The sequence below is a fragment of the Scatophagus argus genome, chromosome 4 (assembly GCF_020382885.2).
Source record: "Scatophagus argus isolate fScaArg1 chromosome 4, fScaArg1.pri, whole genome shotgun sequence".
NCBI classification, from domain to species: Eukaryota; Metazoa; Chordata; class Actinopteri; family Scatophagidae; genus Scatophagus; species Scatophagus argus.
The window spans coordinates 21,979,030-21,999,728 of NC_058496.1; the positions used below are offsets into that span (position 1 = coordinate 21,979,030).

General features: G+C 39.9%; 1 protein-coding gene across 1 annotated transcript in view; it reads left to right on the forward strand.

Moving 5' to 3' along the window:
- galnt9 (polypeptide N-acetylgalactosaminyltransferase 9) overlaps positions 1 to 20,699 on the forward strand; it is an 82,492-nt gene that overhangs the window by 52,821 nt on the left and 8,972 nt on the right. Inside the window, exons 7-8 of the mRNA XM_046385777.1 lie at positions 17,014 to 17,199; positions 18,822 to 18,959. Coding sequence (XP_046241733.1) covers positions 17,014 to 17,199; positions 18,822 to 18,959 — 324 coding nt within the window. The remainder of the gene's footprint in view (positions 1 to 17,013; positions 17,200 to 18,821; positions 18,960 to 20,699) is intronic.

The window sequence follows — 20,699 nt, forward strand, 5'->3', positions numbered from 1 at the left end:
GGTGGAAAGTGACTGTGGTGGACTCAGTTTGTACTGCATGTAGCCTATGCCCTAGGCTGCACTATAGCTGACTTATTCCTTCCCCAAAAATATAACAACAACATTGGTTCTTTGCATTTTCTCTTAAAAATATGTGATGTTGGACTGAAATGGACCAGTGTAAACGCAACATAAGACAGGTTCAAATCATTATCTTCTCCTGTCCAACTCACATCAGATGAAGACATCTTCATTGCAAAGCTTTTGCTCACTGCAGAAACAGTGAATATAGTGACAGCTCAGAATTGTTCCATATTCAGTTTTACACTGTAACAAATCAGACCCTCCCAAGTTAGTTAAAGAACATAAACACAGTTACAACGGGGACTGTAATTAAACCACAGTGTGGCCTGATTACCCATGATACACTGTTGACATTTTATAGGACAGGACTCCCATTGACCCCTTGAGTCATGTATATAATATACAACACACTGAGTCTGCTTTTCAAAGATGGTGATCCTAAAAATAGGAACAACATTTCAGAATCAGAATTCCTTTATTAATCTCCAGGGGGAAATTCTTTTTACTTACAAACATTGCAATTTGCAATTTCCCCGACCAAGAGAATGGAAATGAAATATAGTAAAAAATATAAAATAATATAAAAAATATAAGATATTTACATTATCTATACAATATTTAACATTCATCTTGCCACATTTCAGTGGTGAAGGCAGTCTGTTGGTCTATCAGTAGCTCTGCCAGGTGAGCGTTGTTGTTGTGGTTTGTTGTCAACTTCCTGAAGTAATACCATGATGATAGTAATGCCATGCTTGACACTGATCCATTTCAGACTAGCACAGTGAATGTTAGTGTCATCTACAGGCTACAGTGAGTTTATGAAACAATAATCACATCACAAGTTGCTTCTCAACAAGCCCAGTTCCTTTGGACACTCTTTCTGACCAGTCATATAACATTCATTATAAGAATATTCTTGTGTTTGTGCATTTTGGCAGGTTGTCTCATGTGTTCAACATGCAGAACAGTACAGTCAGATCATAAAGATTATGCTTTGAACATTTGTACTCACACAGGCTGCAGTCCTTCACAGTGAAAAGCAGTCACCTTGAAAAGGACAGGAACGTCGTTAGGAGGCGGCATTAAGCCCCAGCCATCTGTGGACACCAGCCATTCTGGCAGCTTCAAAATCAGCAGCGTGCCCATGTCCATCAAGCGGCAAATGACAGTGGACACTGACCATATGTGAGCTTTTTCCAACAATCTGAGTCATTCCAAAGATGAGAACAAATCGGAGGCGTCTGAGGACTTCTGATATTACACTTAATCAAATGGAAGAGGCAAATGCGGAGAGTTATTGGATAAATGCCATAATGAGGGATGCTGCAGGATCCTGTGAATAAGGTAGCATATACTAAACATCTGGTAGCTACATACGGCACAATATAGTATCCATTATCGACTTCTGCAATATATTACTCCTGTCGGAACATCATCTGCTACGTGGCTGTGGTGCTTGAATCTCATTTTTGAGCATGGTTTCAAGACATGTTTTCCATCATCTCAGACTAAAGACACAATAGAATAGCTGCTGGTCTCGGGAGAGAGCTATATTTTTGGAGGTCTTGGTTCAGAGCTTGTTTGGTTTTTGTCTTGCTTTTGTTACAGCTGTGCTCGCTGTTCAGTGACTTGTCTTAGGTAGCCTTAGCTACAACCCAGCTCTGTTTTTTTCATCCAATCCCTTGTACATGACTGATTCATTCTCTCACAATGACATAGAGATACAAGATGGGAGGAACCATCTGCTCTCCATCAATACGGCTTGTGTAAAGGTAACTATGGCATTGAATATTGATTGGGCATTTGTCTTTTTCAATGCCTGCATTATTTAGTGGCTAAATCAATCCGTTAGAGCTTAATGGACTCAGGTTTACTTACTCCATGGTTCATTACTGTATGTTCCAACCTGTCTGTTTCTCAGGGGGAGAGACAAGTGAGAAAAGATGGAGTTGTAAAAATGATGTACACAAGACTTGGATCACGTATTGTTTCAGAAGAATAACTGCACTTACTGAAGGACTTACTGCAGACATATGGTGAAGTGGAGCAGCTCTGTATATGCTTTGTGTTGTTGTGGAATTTACTGTAGGGTTTGCATTCAATCACCTGACATGATACAACATGATTTGCATTTATTGGTGTGTTCCGTGCATAGATAATAAAAATTTAACGTTGTTTCGCTGTCATATCAAGTACTGGTGATCCAGGCTATATCCTTAATTTACACCTCAACAGATTGTGTGCTTGGAAGGTATGAATTATGTTTGCCGTGTAACAGCAACGTGTAGCATACTCAGCCTGAAATGATTTTGGAAAGATGTCATGGCTTCCTGAACATCAACACACCTCAGAGAGTTGCCGCTTTGCTGTTTAGGGCGAAAGGGATAGGTAATTAGAAAGACCTTGTCTGCTTGCCTATTATCCTTGAGAATCATAAACTTCATTAAAAAAACTCTTTTGAGAGTGACTGCAGTCTCACCTTAATTTGAACACATTTTAACAAGGTAATTACAATCATTTCAGATGAATTGTGAATTTCATATCCTTGCTATTCAGGAGATGAGGTAGCATCAAAAGCACTCTCTGTGGACAGTATCATCACCAGGATATACACTAACACTTAACAAGCATAGACTGGCTCTTCTAATCATTATCCAAGCATTAGTTAATCTGTTCACGTAAATGTCTCTGTTGGGTGTCTCATACTCTTGAAAACTTAAAATGATCTGACAAGGCTGATGTATTTAAAGAGTACTAGCACGCACTGTTTTGGCTTCACCAGCAAATCGGCGGGCATATCAAAGACGAAGGGCAGCAACTGGATGGAATTAGCTTTTGACAGGCACAGTTAAAAGGGCCCCTGCAACTATCTGTCTGTCTCTCCATCAACATCCTCCATTTCATGGATGTATAAGGAGCAGAGGCAGAAAAAGAAGGCATGAAATGAAGTGATGGGCCATGGGGACTGGCTCATATACAGCCTCTCAGTGGAGGAGGGAGCTTTCAGTTCCCAACCCTTTGAAGCATCACTCATCGTTACACAAGAGATGAAGACAGTGGAAAGGGCTAGCATGGCAGTGATTTGGTCCAGTGTGAGATATCAATTTTGGGAAACTCTTATTTGCTTCTATTCAAGACCCCTTGTCTATATGGTAAATGCTTGGCTACGACCAGTAGCCAGTTGGCTTTCTAAATGCCAATAAAGTCTGTCTAGCTGCACCTCTAAGCCTCACTAATTAAAACATCACATAATATTTGCTGATCCATACAAAAGCAGAAATGTAAACATGTCACATTGGAGGTTTTATGAGTAGTTATGTGCAGGACAGATTTTTGGCAGGCTAGAGTAGCTTCTTGTACAAACAAAATACGAAATCTCAATGAGCTTTACAGGTTCTGTAATGCAGATTTTGTTACCTTTGGTCAAAACTAGTCAAGCTGTTCACCCTAGTTTCCACTCTCTTAATGCAAAGTTTATGCTCAGCTAAAAGAACCACTCAGACATGATAATGGCATCAATCTTCTTTTCTAACTCTCAACAAGAAAGCAAATAAGAGTATCTTCCAAAATGCTGACCCATTCTTTTACCAGTATTTCTTTAAACAGCACAGTTGAAACCCATGCAGTGTGTAGGCTGTTTATGGCTCATCAAGGTGCAGTCACATGTCAAGAAAATTAAATAAGACTTGAATATCAGGGTCCATGTCCCCTAACACACTCAGGGTGTACTTTAAGAGAAGCTCAGATTTTTGCTTTCAAAAGTCATTTTTACCCTCCTCCAACATGCACATTTTAAAGAAAAACACTTATTACTACCCACTGTTATTGTGAGTGCTGGCAAAAATATAAATGTATTATTTATGGTGATTAAAGGCCACTTTAACCAATGCCAGAGACCTGTTAGTGTTGCATTTCCTCCTTTGCTGTTAGAGGTCGATAAGTCACAACTGACTTAGAGCACATTTAACTCTTCAAGTGCCAGTATGAAATGGATGCATCTTGTTTTATCACATGAAAATGCCTGACATCCTTTTAGTTATAGTTATATTCCATCCATCCATTTTCTATACCGCTTATCCATCAGAGTCGCGAGCCTATCCCAACTGACTACAGGCGAGAGGCAGGGTACACCCTGGACTGGTCGCCAGCCAATCGCAGGGCCAACACACAAAGACAAACAACCACACACTCTCACACTCACACCTAGGGGCAATTTAGAGTAGCCAATTAACCTAATGTGCATGTTTTTGGTATTGTGGGAGGAAGCCGGAGTACCCGGAGAAAACCCACGCAGGCACAGGGAGAACATGCAAACTCCACATAGAAGGGCCCAGACCGGGATCAGTCAGCGATTGTTTTAGGGTGTTATGCTCAGTGAGAAATATAAGTTGTTAAATCAGGCCATTTGCAGTCCTTTGTATTATGATGTTAGCCCAGAAGTTGATATTCTTCTCATTCAGCCAACAGCTTTGAAAAATGACTTACCATCATGTGCTATTCACAGCTTTCAGATCTGAAAATTAGTGTTGGTGTGAATAAGCATTGCATAGATAGTGACACCACAGCTGATTCTAAATAAGGAATAACAGCAAAGAAATGGTTCAACACGTTGCGGGGACCACTGACTGTATGCACTATTCCCCAGAAATCCCTTGATTTTTCTTGCCATAATGTCTTAATATCTTTGTCCTTAAAAATGATGAGAGAAGACATAAACATGATGTCTGACTAGCCTGCACCCTTAATAAGCCTTTCCTGGCATTTCTTTGAAATGGCTAAGACTTTTTGGGATATTATCCGACAAAAAGACATCCCTTAGGTGCAGAGACTGCAGAGTGGAGAGCATTTCAATTAAAAACAGGGACGTGAAAATTCCCCTGATGCAACCAAGCACACACAACTCATTATCTCAAGTGCATTCAGCAAGTCTGTTGATGGCTTTCTCCCAAATTAATTGTGAAAATTTCTATGTGAATGTGAAGGAAGTCAGACACAGGACTGCTTGTGAATCCACCAAACTTTACCAAAAATACATAAATTGTTTTTGTTTTGGGTCTACTGGAGTATAGTGCCAACACTGCACTGATTAAGAACCAAACAAATTTGTTTACGGCTTTTCTTACTTTACCTGAAATTAAAGCCACAAATAGTCACAAATCCATAAAGGATTATCACTCAGGTTTGTGGGTTATCTCAGTTCCACTTCACAGTTTAGTATCTTTCAGTTCAATGTTTTGGTCACAGTCATGCTGGAATAGAAAAGGGCCTTCACCAAACTGTTGCCACAAAGTTGGAAGCACAGCATCATCCAAAATGTCTTGGTATGCTGAAGCATTAAGATTTCCCTTCACTGGAAGTAAGGGGCCAAGGCCAACCCCTGAAAAACAGCCCCATAAAGAGTGTGTCTGGACATTTTTGTCTATATAGTGTAGATAGATAGACAGAATGATAGATAGAAATGTATTTCTCAGTCTTAATCCTCGAATAATAAAGTCCTTTTTTTACATTCTGGTCAGGGACTGACTTTTACCTGACATTTTAAATGAATGGCATTTAGTAGCTGATGGGACAGAAAACCTGGATTAACACACATCCATTTTGAATGCAGCAGTCACATTGCAGGATGATGGTCTGTAGTTTCACCTGCCTGCAAAATTAGCCATTTGAATATGCACAAAATAAAAAGGAATCAGTGTTTAGGTTTGCTTACTACTGAAATTACACAGAAGACAGAAACAGAGAACAGATAGATAGTTGCCTTAATTCTCCATAATCATAAGTCACCACACCATCTGAGAGAAATACTAAATAAATGGAGCTGTTTAAAAGTAGAGAGATGAGTTATATAAAGTTAATTCCCAGTGTTCTGCCAACAGTGCAGTAATGACACAGTAGCAATTATCTTCTCTTCCACATGGAGAGGAACAAATGGCAGCAGGGATTAATGCATTTGCATGATGTTTTCTGAAGAAACTTCAAGCAAGTAGGTAGACTGACAGTCAATTAATGCCCCCAGTCAACCAGAGAGGCTACGACATTTTTGTGACTTTGTGATACGACACCTAAAATTTTTGTTAAACTGTGGATAGTGCTCAGAGCTTTTGACCAGAATGAGCAAAGTTCAGTTCAGTATTACAATTAGATGCATGTTGCTTGGGATGACGGGAATGTAGCATTGGACATTTGATCCATGATTGTGCCAGATGTAAAAGGAACTGATGCAGATATATACTTCTTTTATATCTACAGCTAAGACAATAGAATTGATGTCTCATGTGTCTCAAACATCTGATGTGTGCTATTGTCCATAGGAAGAAACCATTTGCTAAGGCATCCATTTTCAGAGCAGTATGACAGATGTCACATACATAGCACACATAGTGAAACATGCAGAATGGACAGGACGCATTGGTATGCTGTAAGAGGTGGCACAATTACTATCAAGAAAGTGGAAAATGACACTTTTGAACTATACATTTTGAAACAAATTATGCAAATAAATAACACTCAAAGTAATGAGAAGACTCTCAACGTGTTTCTATCAAGGTGAAAAATAGTGAAAGATGTTACAATAGAACAAGAATACATGTGGTCACAGTTTTGTTTGTGTTGCTGAAAGGCAGAATATTATGTCTTCTTCTTCTGCTACTTGAAAAGATTATTGCAAACAGTGAATCAGTCTGTCCTTCAGCGCACAGTAAAATAGCTCCAGACAATCTTTCTCTCAGTTTGGTTCAAAATTAGATCCCTACATATCTTCACACCCATTGGTATTTGTTTGTGGCGGAGATGTTTCAGTCATGCACACAGAATGGCTGAGAAAAGTGGAGATGAACTCTGGTTGACCCCAGGCTATACTGCTACACTCATCTAGGATAAACCTGGGGCTTGTGTTTGTTGCTGCAGGATAGTTTTCCTCCCTGTCTGTCAAATATGTCAGCTGTCTAGCAAGATGAGGCATTATATTAAGTCTGCATGACCTCAACACTCCTTTTTATCGTCTTAATCTGGATTCTTAGCTGCTTGCTGACTTCTTCTCATCTGCCATATTTTTCATTTTGACCACAGACAGAGAGAGCCTAACTGGTAATATCATCCTTGCAGTTTCAGTGAAAGTTTCAAGAGTGGGATTATAGATCAGGGGTTATTTTCAAGGGACCTATATATACTCCACCAGAAGGTCAAAAAGCAGCCTCACTCCACACCTTTCTGACATAAGAATTAGGGGGGCTGTTCTCTCCGAAGCTCATCTCCTCCATGCTTTATACCATTATTGTACTATTTTTTGTTCAACTGGATGCAACACAATCAATGCCTTCCAGAAGTGTCTATTTTGGGCCCATTTGATCCCATTCCCATATTTAAATGATCTCTCTGTGATGGCCTTGTTTGCCATTAGTTTGGGTTTCCTCTTACCTTAACCCAACCCCACCATATCCCCACCCAGCACCTTCCCTGACATGCTATAGCCTCAAACCAGCCTTACCATAACCCCACGCCGGTTATCTCTACTATACCTAACGATAACCTAATTTAAGCCCTAATCCCAATGGCAGAGCTCAACATCATGGAAAATACATTTTAAAGGAAAGGAAAACATTATTTAAGAGCCTTTAACATCAGAACAGATTTTCACCCCGCCAACTATATATGTCTGATCAAAGGTCTGGAATTCCTTGCAGCATGAATATTTTCAAAAAAAGGACCATAGTTTCATTCAGAGTAGCAGATCATTTAAAGTGTATTCATATCCGTAGCTCGGTGTGAATACAAAATCACATTTCTGTGACAACATTTCCTGCAGCACTTTAATGTTTCTGATGTAAACATCGATGTTCTTTGGAGTCACATTTATAGACTGCAATTCGAGCGTATGGTATGAATAATGACAGGTAGACACAGGAGGAAAATAAGGTGTCTTGTACAGTGTTCATTCAGTATTACAGTGGGATTGCTGTCACACAGTCACGCAGTTTTTAATGGACATGAGCTGATAAAGTATATGGAAGAGTAAAATACAAGCACAGCTCTTTTAGCCACTTTTTCCTTTCAATCAGGGAAAATACCCACATTGACTTGCATACATGTCACCATAATTACCAAACGATTTGCATAAATATACGCATGGCTTGTACAGATCAATTATAAGATTGCTTCCCGAAGAGGTTTCATGATCAGCAGATTGATTTATACCTTAGCTTTTGAAATTGTGCCAAAATGCTGGTTTGTCCATTTACTTGGACACTAGAACACTAGACACACCAGAAACAAACTGCACCAGGGTTTGATTGGAAGCTGCCCTTTCATGGTGATCATAGTGTGATTGACATCAGCGGGCAATTGCTGTGTTCACATGTTCTGAAATGAGCTGATCTTTGGGGGAAATGTTCCAGATTTCAGAACAAGTGCTCCAAACGAGTCAGGTGTCAGTGGAGCGTTTTCATGGCCCATAATAGAGTAAAGGCTGTTTCTGTGACTCACCACTATTAATATTTTTTTGGCCATTGCCCTTATAAACCTCCACATGCTGCATTTTCCCAGTTTATTGATTGCATTGTGTAATGGTACTGATGAAAACCTGTTTACTGCTGTTAATAGCTTTTATGCTTTTTATGGCTGATGTTTTGTGTAGCCCCATGGAGCTTATCATGCAAATGGCCCAGCTGCAATTAACTAACTGCATGTACATAGACAATTAAATTAAATTAGCATTATCATTACATCAAAGTGATCTGTGTTAAGTGCTCCCTCTTAATGATGCGGGCTGCAATTTCATTAAGGGTCAGTGCCAAATGGACTTAACAAGAATTCAGTCCTGAGGACCAGTATGTGGGCTGTCATTAGAGATGGAAAATTTAAAGACAATCTTATTTGGTATTTAGATTTTATTATATTTCCATAATATTTGAATATTTAAAATGACAATCTGTAACTGCAGACTCTGTTTCCCCTGTACGGTTTTATCTTACTGACTTTTAAAAACATTTTTCAAAGTTTAATTGTCCATTCAAACATGAAGCCAAAGTTATACATGTTTCCAGATGATTCCATTGTATACTAATTTATTTAGGTAACAAAGTATTCCGATTTCACTACTAAGCACAGCATCGGCCATTTGATTTAGAAAAAATCAACCCAGCTAGCATAAGTAATTTCATCTTTAGTCCAGTGATTTGCAGTACCACAACATAAAGTGTGAGACTGTGTCATTAGCAGAGGCGCTCTCAGCATGACCTGAATAGTGTGAAAACAAAGCACACATCATTATTAGGTCTTTTATGTCAAGGGGAAAAATATCAGTGGTCTGATTTTTTTGCTAATGCTTTGACTGAAGCCCTTTTTATGAAGATGCAGGCTGCAGGATAGAGTCAAGAGCAGTGGTTTATAAGCCAGCAATCTGCTCTTCTGTTTTTCCACCAAATCATCGAATCGGTGATTGTCTCCAGTGTTGAAAAAGGTCACATCAGCACTGATGATCCTCAAAGGTAGACTTGACTCCTTAAAGACATCTTGTCCCAGGTTGCATGCTGTTAAATCAAGTAAAAAATTTATCCCAGCCTCCTCCATGTTGTAGCTAGTGATGAGGAATTATCTCTTCACATCACCAGGTAGTCACAGTGAATAAAGTTTACAATGTGACCAGATGTTCTCTATTGCATTCAAACAGTATTTCCAATCCATTACACACTGCACATGTACAGGGAACTGTAAAATGCACAGTGGCCTGCACCCAGAGGAGATGGGCAGCTGATTAAGATGAAAAGCTGGTGGAAAGATGTTGAGTCTTCAGTTGTGTTTTGATTGACATACTGCTGTATTAAAAAGCACATCTTCCTCATTCATTTCATTACATTTTTTTTTACTAATTTTGTTACTGCATTTTAATCTGCTGTGCAGTGTTTTAGCCTCCAACAGGCCTTCAAAATCATAGATGTATTACTCAAACTACACTTCCTCACTTGTGTCATCATCTCACTGGTTGGTGAAGTAGCCCAGTGCAGCTCCTTGACTTTTTTATAACATGAGAGTTATTTTTGGTCTAAATGCATACTTCACACAACGTCATTTGAATGTCCTAATCACCAAATCTCTGACTGCTGATGGAATCTCTTGAGGGAAAACGGTAATGACGTTTCAGTTACACAAGGACCATGCAGTCACCATGCAGTGACAAAGCTCATTTCCACTTGTCACATATCAGCAAAGCCAAAGTCTGCTGTCTGCTGACCAAAATCTAAATGGAATGTAAAATCTTCTTGAGGTCTCTCTGAACTGGAACTGTCCTGTTCATCTTCAGATATCCTTATTAAATATACTGAGAGATATGACAAACAAAGGAAAATGCATACAGCTAGCCTATAGACAGTCTTTGCATGTATGTAAGAAGTTACAGCAGGTCACTTTATTCAGCCATGAACACAAAATTGGCAGATAAAAAAGTATTTTGCTTTGTTGGATATCACATTTGATAGTTTCTTGCATTTTATTTAGCATATGATTTATACCACTGCACGTTGTGATATAATTAAAAGAAAATATGCTTATTATCATTATTCTGCCCTCGCAGTACAACATAAGCTTTGTACGGCTAGACAGAAAGAAAACTCTAGAAATGTTGTTGAGGATTAGTGTTTTCTCTTTTTGTTCTCCTTTTCCTCCGTTTTTTCTCCATAAAGTCTGTAAGAAAACAAAGATCTAACCAACCTCTGTAATGAAGCACACTCGTGAACGATCTCTGCGCTGTTCCTCGAACAGGTCCGTCACTCAAAACGGGTCCAACTAGAAACTAACGCCGCAGGGCAGAACAATCATTAATATTATCAGCTGTCTAGAGATGCAGTGGTACAGCGAACTGCTGCCACAGAAAGTAAAAGAAATATGACACTTGAGCTACTTATATTGTGTACATGTAATACATGGATATAAGTAAGAAAATAACCATTTCCCTTATTATGGCAACAAAAAGAAAAAAAAAAAGTGTCAGTCAATCCAATCCAATCCACTCCATTGACTCCATCGATGAAGCCTGTGGGCTGTTTCACAAGCCTGGTTATAGTAGCTAATAGGTTTCTGACCTTCTGGAAAATGGCATTTGAAAAAATATTATCTTCAATTTGATTTTAGTGCTGGGCAAACTGCTAACTGCAATCACACATATACACATTTTCAATTATCCATGAGTGCTCCATACACATACCCACAAGCACTTAACACACGTAGATACTTTCACACACACATATACACACACACTATTGATTTTGAGGAAACCTGAATGAAGAAACCAAAGAGAGACGGCATTACGCAAAGCACACTCTGATACAGAAGGTAATGGGCAGAATGTGAACTTGCCATTAAATTAGTATTACCTTTACACCCACAGAAATGCTCCAACCAGAAGGATATTGTAGAAAAGTAGCACTTTTCATGCGCAGCAGCAAAGCAGGTAAAGCCTTCTCCAAAGTACTAATGGATTTTTTAGGCCAGGGTCACTGTGGAACATCAGCAGTGAAAATGAGGGGTCAGACAGTCAATGGCCGTGTTTAAGGACAGGTCATCTACTTCACCACTGACACAGCGTAAGAGAGAATAAAAGAGGATGGATGCCTTTGTTAACGTATAATTAAACACAAGCACATATACCCTTGAGCTTTATAGAAACATGTGAATTATGATAATTGAGACTTGGGTAAATGTTTGATAGTGTCTCATTTCCATGAAAGCTGCACACTTGGCCCTATGGCTCAAGGCTTACTGATTCAAACATCTTGGCTGCTCACAGGAACACAAGTTGATGTAGCCTTACTCTGAAGATGCACAGTCTGTTTGAAAACTGAATGATGATCTTATTTTTCATTTCTCTTCCGTTTTCCAGTCATTAGACAACACTTTACAACATTATATCAGTTAATGAAAAGTTATATCAATGCAATGACATGATTGATATACTCAACACTCTCTTGGGGAATAATTTAGATCAAATTGCTTATTATTGTTTTTGTTAACAAATTCCGTGAAAAGACCGAAACCAACAGTGAACTGAACAAGTATTGTCTGTGTTCCCAGTGCCTGATATAGCGTAATCCTTTTTACCATACACCTACATTGTTGTCCCAAACTATTAAAAACACATTGGTGAGTCACATAGTTTCCCTAGGTGACATGTTCCTTCTTTTTATTATGAACATGGGCACTGCAGTTTATTCTGAGGCAATCCCACATACTCTGCTAGAAGTGCTCCCAAGAGCATTAAATATGTATTCATCTCTATCTGAAAATAGTCCCCTACAAGTGCACTTTTTATTCTTTGTTTAAGTAACATTTATTTAAAAAACAACATAGCCCACTGTCTTAGGAACTCATTTAGCTGATTTTTATTTTTTTTATATATTTGTGATTTACATCTTCAGTGAAATTTATGCCAGGGCCACATTGTCTATGTGGAACCTTTTGTTTGTCATTTAGGCGGCAGTGTTAACAGGTTAGAGCAGGGTTGCAAGAAGACGCCATCTACATATTCAGAGTGCCAATTATTTTTCCACACTTTGTTTCTCAGCATATGTAGACATGAAAATAATCTGTCGACAGTCTTAAGTACATCCTGAAACATTACACTTTTCATTACAATCGTGTCGATATCTGTCTGTATATATGGATATGTTTGTTTTAACTCAACACTTCTCAGCATTAGTTTGGGCAGAAAAGAAATGAAATACTATCATAGGCAAACTCATGAAGAAGCAAAGGTGGACAGTGTGGCCTGAGCACTGGGGCTCAAAGTTTTGGCACTTTGGGGATTTATTGACAGTGATAAAAATCTGTTAACCTCTGCTTCTGAGCTGTAGAAAACTGCCAACTACTCATTTCAAATTACTTAGAAATTTTACTTACTAATTGCTACATTAGTCACTGTTTCTATTGTTGTCTATTATTATTATTGTTGTTGTTGTTGTTGTTGTTGTTGTTGTTGTTGTTGTTGTTGTTGATGATGATGATGATGATGATGATGATGATGATGAGGAAAAGAAGGCCAGAGGAAAAGAAATAAGGAAAGAGGCTCCAAAGTTTGAATAAACCCCAAATATGATTATTGTAAACATGTCCTGAAGCACAAAAAGCTGTATTTGCTTGCATGGCATTAAATAAACAACCAATACAGTATTCACCCCATGCTTTGGACTTAATTGAGAAAGTAGTTTTGCAGCGGTATTCTCTTTTAACACCATGCAGGGGGCATCGTTTTGGGTTCAGAGAGAAGTTAATGGATCAGAGCATCTGTTACGCATTGTGGCGATCATCATTAAGAGTCTGTGGGTGGTGGAGGCTCCGCAGTTTGTCTGGCTGGAACGACATCACCACATGCTGAGGCATTTTGATGACGTTCTGCAAGTGTGTAACTCCCAGACCACTTTCACACAGCATGGTATAGATTTGTAGATTTGCCAACTGTATATCACTGGATGATTTTATTTTGCAGAGAGTTTTAAAATTCTGATCTTTTGCTGCACCATAAGAAATGATTGCTACACTACCTTGGGACTGCCTCTCACTATTTTCTTACCTTGAGGATGTCAAATGAGTGTCACAACTTCAGCAAGTCTGCAATCGATCAATAGCTTCTGCTGTGACTGAAGCTTTAAAAGGAAGACATATATTTACTGCCTGGCTCTATATCACTCTTTATGACACAACCACAGCACTCATGGCATCAAGATCCTCTGGTTGTTGTAGGCAGCTACCCATGGCCATGGGTCATAAGCTAATAGAGCTACTCATCACATACTCTTGCAACACCTAATTGCAGTGTCAAACACAGGTGTCATGTTAAAGAAACATTAGCTTCTAGCTCGAAGGAGAAATTGGTGAGATAAAATAATTTAAAAGTTGTTGTAAAGTTATAAAAAAAAATACTTTAGTCGGCCTTTTCCTCTATTGTGGTCGCTGAGCATGCTGCATTCTGCTTCCTTGTTCATGTGTTTGTGTTCACTGTGTTTTGCATATTTGGCTCAGCTTGTTTGTGAACTGGAACATGTAGCAGCAGATTTTGTTGCGTCCATGCATACATAACATGTTAAGCAGTAGGTCTGATCCGCATCAGCAAGCACTTGACTTTCTACAGCAAGTCCAATTACAAACATGATGCAACTGACAACTTAATAAAGACACATGCTTGACTTCTTTCTTTCTTTATTTGCTCCCGATAGCCTATAAGCTTTAAGCTGCTACTTTTTTTCCCGCACTTTGAACACTGCGACCTATACTAAGGTGCGGCTAATGCATGTTTTTTCATGCCACCAAAAACATTTTGATCGTAACAGTAGACCAATAAAATTGATGAGTAGTTCACAGAGGTCCAATGAAATTGTGCGAAAAATCAAGCGCACACCTCCCAATTCCTCATCCCTCATCAACATGGAAAACACTCGAAGAAAAGTGTATGATGCAGCTTTTAAGTTAAAGGCGATCAATCTGCCGGTTCAAGAAGGAAATCGAGCTGCTGCACGTAATCTTGGCATAAATGAATCGATGGCGAGACGGTGGAGACGCCAGCGTGAAGAACGAGTCAACGCAAAAAGACGGCAAAAGCTTTCAGAGGTAATCATAGCACATGTCCTGAACTTGAAAACTTTGTTGAAGACTGGGTTAACACTCAGAGAGCAGGCGGCTGCTGTGTTTCCACCGTGCAGATCAGACTTAAGGCTAAAGCAATCGCCACCGAAATGAAAATCAAAGATTTTAGAGGTGGGCCATCGTGGTGTTTTAGATTTATGAGATGAAAAGGCCTGTCCATCAGGGCACGCACAACTTTGTGTCAGCAGCCCCCCCCCCTGCTTCTCACTCGGCCTGTTAATAAAAAAGGTGACTCGTCCATCACACTGAAAACAAGTGGCCATGAGAGAATGCATTTTACTTGTGTTCTGAGCTGCACGGCATCCGGACTAAAGCTTCCACCGATGGTGATTTTTAAGCGGTTGACAATGCCAAAGGAAAAATTCCCAAAAGAAATCGTGGTGAAAGTCAATAAGAAAGGTTGGATGATGGAGAGTCTTATGAAGGATTGGCTCAGAGAGTGCTACGCCAAGCGACCAAGGGGATTTTTTCACAGAAAAAAAAGCATTGCTCATTATGGACAGTATGAGGGCCCATATAACAGATTCAGTGAAATCTGCCATCAAGAGTACAAACTCAATTCCAGCTGTGATTCCTGGGGGTACCACTAAGTATTTGCAGCCACTGGACATCAGCGTGAACCGGGCATTTAAAGTGGCACTGTGGGAGGCTTGGATGACAAGCGGCGAGAAATCCTTCACCAAAACAGGCCGCATGCGAAGAGCATCTTTAACTCAAGTCTGCCAGTGGATCCTAAATGCGTGGAGCCGTGTCAAAACATCCACCATCACCAACGGGTTTTGAAAGGCTGGACTGCTGTGTGATGAAGAGGACCACGTGCGCTCAAGTGAGAGCGACAACGAAGAGACTGAAGTGAGTGACGAGATCCTGAGGCTGTTCAATTCGGACACTGAAGAAGAGGACTTTGATGGTTTTAGTGCAGAGGAGGAAGATGAAGAAGGCGATTAATGACTTTTCCTGGTAGGCTGCAGTATATATACGGTATATAATTTTACCGGTCGTTAGGAGATATTGGAATGTTGTTCATGTACTGTTCAGTAAAAAAACATAAGCAACATAATTTGTGTGTTACCGATACATATGTATATTTAAAGGTAGCCGTGTTACAGGCACTGTTCAAAAAAAAAAGCATTTGCAATATGTATTTGTTTATGTTACCATACAGATTAAATTAAAAGTTAAAAATCCTCACGTGTAATATCTTTCTGTGTGAAATATCTCATATTACAACATGAGACACCTGCAGCTTAAAATCCGGTGCGGTCTGTACAAGTAGAAAATTGATTTTCTTTCTTAAATTAGAGCATGCGGCTTTTAATCAGGTGCGCTCTGTAGTGCAGAATTTACGGTAAAACTTCTGGGCTTCAGACCTGCAGCAATAATGTTTTCTCATTCATTGCCATTTAATGTAAGCCTTTGTATTGTTACAAATGCTAAATAATGGGTGTACTTGTATGTGGTGTTGTCACATTTAAGAAATTTGATAACTCTGACTGTCTTGAATAAGCAAAACATTCAAAAGAACACAGGAGAATGGAGTTATACCATAGAATGGCTGTAAAAAGTTTTAAAGCAATATTTTTTTGGTAGTTTGGGATATTGTTCCCATGGGTGATGTTTATATTTACTGTGTAGATTGGTAAGATCTGAAAATGTGGTCTGAATTAATTAATGGCCAAAACTAAGTAAGAACCAGATTGTAATTAAGCAAAATTATCTTTTAATCCCAAAGTTGTTTGATGTTCAGGTAGGTTTTCTTTTCAGAGGACTGCAGCTGTTCTCAGCTTGATGTCATGTCAGCATTTTAATGGAAGCAGGTTTTGACTGTGGAAGAAACATCCTCTGTAAGTCCGTATAAACTGTTAATACCACTGCAGCATAATTTACTTCTAAATCCCGATAAACAGTGTGTTCTAAGGCCTCATATTTTAGTCAAATTATGCTTGAAACATCACCTTTGGTACCTTTGGGACCTGCTTCATGAAAAGAAAAAGGAGTAATTTCAGTAGTAACATTTTTCATATCTGGGTCAAGGGAGGGTCAATTTCGAGTCAGAAAGCTAGAGCCCGAGTGAAGTCATAAGTCCTGAATGCAAGACTTTATTTTGCTATTTTGTGGAGTTGAATTTGAAAATATCAGATTCTCGTGTGATTTGAGTCCACACTTGAAAGGCAACAGCTGTGAAAGAGTTTAATTTCCACTGCATCAAGAGAGTGGGAATAAAGCATCCTCCTTTTTTCCCATTATGTTTATGTATTTTGAAAGAGTGTGGTAAAGTTATTCCTGTGCGAAACATGGACTCTCTTTGCTTCTACTGTCTAGGTGTGGCAGTGTGGTGGGAGTATGGAAGTCCTCCCATGTGCCAGAGTGGCTCACATCGAGCGCACGAAGAAGCCCTACAACAATGACATAGATTACTACGCTAAGCGCAATGCCCTGCGGGCCGCTGAGGTGTGGATGGATGAATACAAATCTCACGTCTACATGGCCTGGAACATTCCCATGAACGTAAGTTTTTCTTCTTCTTAGATCACTCCCTCCCTCAATCCCTGAGCTCCCTTTTCCCCTTCTCTTCCCTTCTCGCTTGCTCATTCAGACATGCAGCCCTGGTTCTCTAGCGACACCAGTCAATAGAAATTCAAAATTCAGATTTCATCCCACTTGACCTTCACATTGGCAGCAGAGCAAAGGCACAGCGAGGAAGCAGTGTATTCTCACTCCAAACACAAGAGAGGTGCGTCAACTGAAAGAGAGCAGTCTCCTGTTTAATCGGTTTATTTTCATACACATCACTTTAGCTTAATTGCATTCAAGAGTATTTGGAGATGGGCTGTAAAATAATAAACGACTACTTTCATTAATAAGTAGTTTAATATTGAATCCTAATTCCCTCCTCAGGCATGCAGAATGAGATGATTTTCAGTGACGGACGTCAGTGCAAGCCTGTGAACGCTGCCCAAAACAATACACTGCTGTTCATGACAAAATAATAACCGGCTGTGTAGCAGTCACACACAGGTCTGATATGCTGCTGATGCCTGCATGTCATCTAGAAATTTGGCACAAACATCACTGAGAACTCAATAAGTGCAGGTAGGAAGAGCCAGCTGGGGACATGTTGTAACCGTTATGTGTTGTAACCGTTATGTGAGCGGTGGAGAGGAGGGCGGCGGTGGTGGACTTTGACGAACTAGCCAGTCAGGCCACATCCCCTCTCCACTGTAATTACAAACACAGTGGTATGGCATGTTATTACCCCAGCTGTCCTGTGGCGCAGAGTTATTTTGTGTACAGTACAAAGACCTAACGGTACAATTATTCTATCCAGACCCCCCCCCCCACCCAACTCGCCCGTACACACAATCACAGATTCTTGTTATTGTCTGTGGTACCCACTGAGAGCACAATTACTTTGGTGGGAGAAGGCTTTATGATTCACCACAGTAGTCAGCCCCAAGTCCAAGTACTGAACAACATCTCAGTGAAATTAGATGCATTTGTTGTTGTTGTTTTTTGATACGTAGGAGTGGACATTTCCAGCTAAATTCATCCTTAACAGATGTTGAAAGTACGTTCAGCGGCTGGGTGTAGACTCCGACAGAGATGGGAAACTGATAAGGAGTATTTGCTTGTAATAAAACAACTCTCTGTGTATGCGTGTGTCTTTGTATCAATTTGTATGGGAAGGCCATTGGCTTTTCACATGCATGGAGTGTATATTTTCTATGTGTATTTGCATATTCATGCAATGGCAGCGTATCATATATGCACATACTGATACAGGCTTTGTATGTGTGTGTGTGTTTGTGCATCAGGATCAGGCCTCTGTGCCACGCAGTGCAGCTATTAGGCATTCCCATAATCAATCTGGGAAGCCACCTCCATAATGCAGGCAAGGCCGTGAGGGCTCATAATTAAGCAGCTGATTAGAATTTGCTCAGCACAGATCACGTCTAATGAAAGAACAATGAAGGTCCCACATGACAGACGCATCTATCTATCTCTTCACTAAATGCTTGTTCCATCCTCTCAGTGCCTCAACACTCTTGCTCTCACTTGGTTCTTAAGTAAAGTGCCCCTTGGCTAAAGAGGTTTTTTTTTCATCTTTGTTTTGCACCATTTGTTGACAGAACCCGGGGGTAGATTTCGGGGATGTCTCAGAGCGCTTGGCCCTAAGGAAGAGGCTGCAGTGTCGGAGTTTCCGCTGGTACCTTGAACACGTCTACCCTGAGATGCGGATCTACAACAACACCATCACATATGGCGAGGTGAGAAAGATACTTGCTAACAGGATTATTGGAAACACTCTGCACGTTAATTTTTTCTATATCATCTTCTGAAATTCTATTATAGAGCTGTGGGAACTGAGACAGCTAATTTGATTCCACAGATGATAAATACAGAAAATGAGTGAGCACTTCTTAATTTGTAGGCTGTGCATTACGAAGACCTTTTCTATGGCAGAGTTTTTTGAGAAGCATTCCACTGCAACACGGATTTCTGCAAGAGATCTGCTTTAGTTTTTACACAATGTAACTGAAATGTGCAGTTCAACAGTCAAGCATCAGCACAGTAACAGACTCATCCCTTTACCTCACACCAAAAACAAAATAAATATATGTTCATTTTAGTCAGTAAGGTAAAGCTATCTGGTTGCTATAACAACGCACAATCACCACACAGAATTAGATGTAATTTCCTCTGAATGAATTTTAATTAAGCACTTATTAGTTTTCCGTTCCAACTTGATAGTTTTGGGCTCGGTGGTGCACTCAACACAGTGGGAGAAGAAAACAGGATTATGACAGGTTGAAGAACTGAACACGCTCCAGAGTCAGACTCTCTGAGGTTTGCTCAAACACGCTATTTTTCATCATACTCATTTCAACGATGGAAGACAGAGGAAAATCAATACGCTTTGCAAATCTGTGCAAATGCAATGTTGGAATACATCAAAATTAACCTGTAAACTCACCGAAGTGGTGTGAATTTACTCTCCTCTTTGTTTCCCCTGCTGCCTGCTTTGGCTCTGGCATCCAACTAATGGATTCCTCGGAGCAACAGCCACTTAAGTGGCACTATTTCAGATCTGTCGACAAGAATTGTGTTGCCACACAGCTGCAGAAGCAGAAGTGAGCCTCATCTGTCACTGAGCATCAGTGCTGTGCTAGGCCATGCTGACCAGACCAGCCGAGCGGAACCTTCTCTGACAACAGCACATGATAGATATGTCACAACCTGGAAATGAAGCCGTGTGCATTCAAATCACACAGAACAGAAGTTCACGCCCAATGCACACCACCATCTGGAGGCCTGGAGGGAGAGACAGAACTGGGATTGGTCACCACATGATGATATCCCATCATGGCCAGGTCGACACTTTGAGATGATATAAGACTCTGTTGTGTGAACAATCCACAATGGATCTGGTAAACAGGAGAAGATGTGACATACAGGACACAGGACACAGGAACTCAGTTGCATTCATATTCATTTTCTTAGCAAATGTCACCATAGCAGCCAGTAGGCAGGAATTACATTTTAAGCAAGAGAAACAAAGTCTTTTTCTTTAACACAAGGTTAATACACATTAGGGTTAATTGTTGTCCATTTTATAATTAAATCCATAGTACATCATTTTATATGCTTACTTTCTTGTCGATAGTTAGTGAGTAATGAGAAAAGCTAAAACTGGGGCTACAGAAAGGTAATCTTCATAAACAGAGAACTGCATGTGAATGCAGAATTTGTAGGCAAGGGACAACATTGTGATATTAGAAATATTCAGGTTTCTTTTCTCAGTCAGAGTAGTAATGACCATCATGTTTGAGTAGATTTGGTTGCATGAAGGTTAACAGTCCATGTGGAGAGCAAAAGAGGTGGAATTGCTAAAATGCAATCTTGGAGCCTACTGACTGTTGTCCAACCTCAATTTAGCTTCTTATTAGCTTTATAATCTGAATTCTTATTCGGATATCCACTGGCCTCCAGAGGCTCAATTGTCGTTG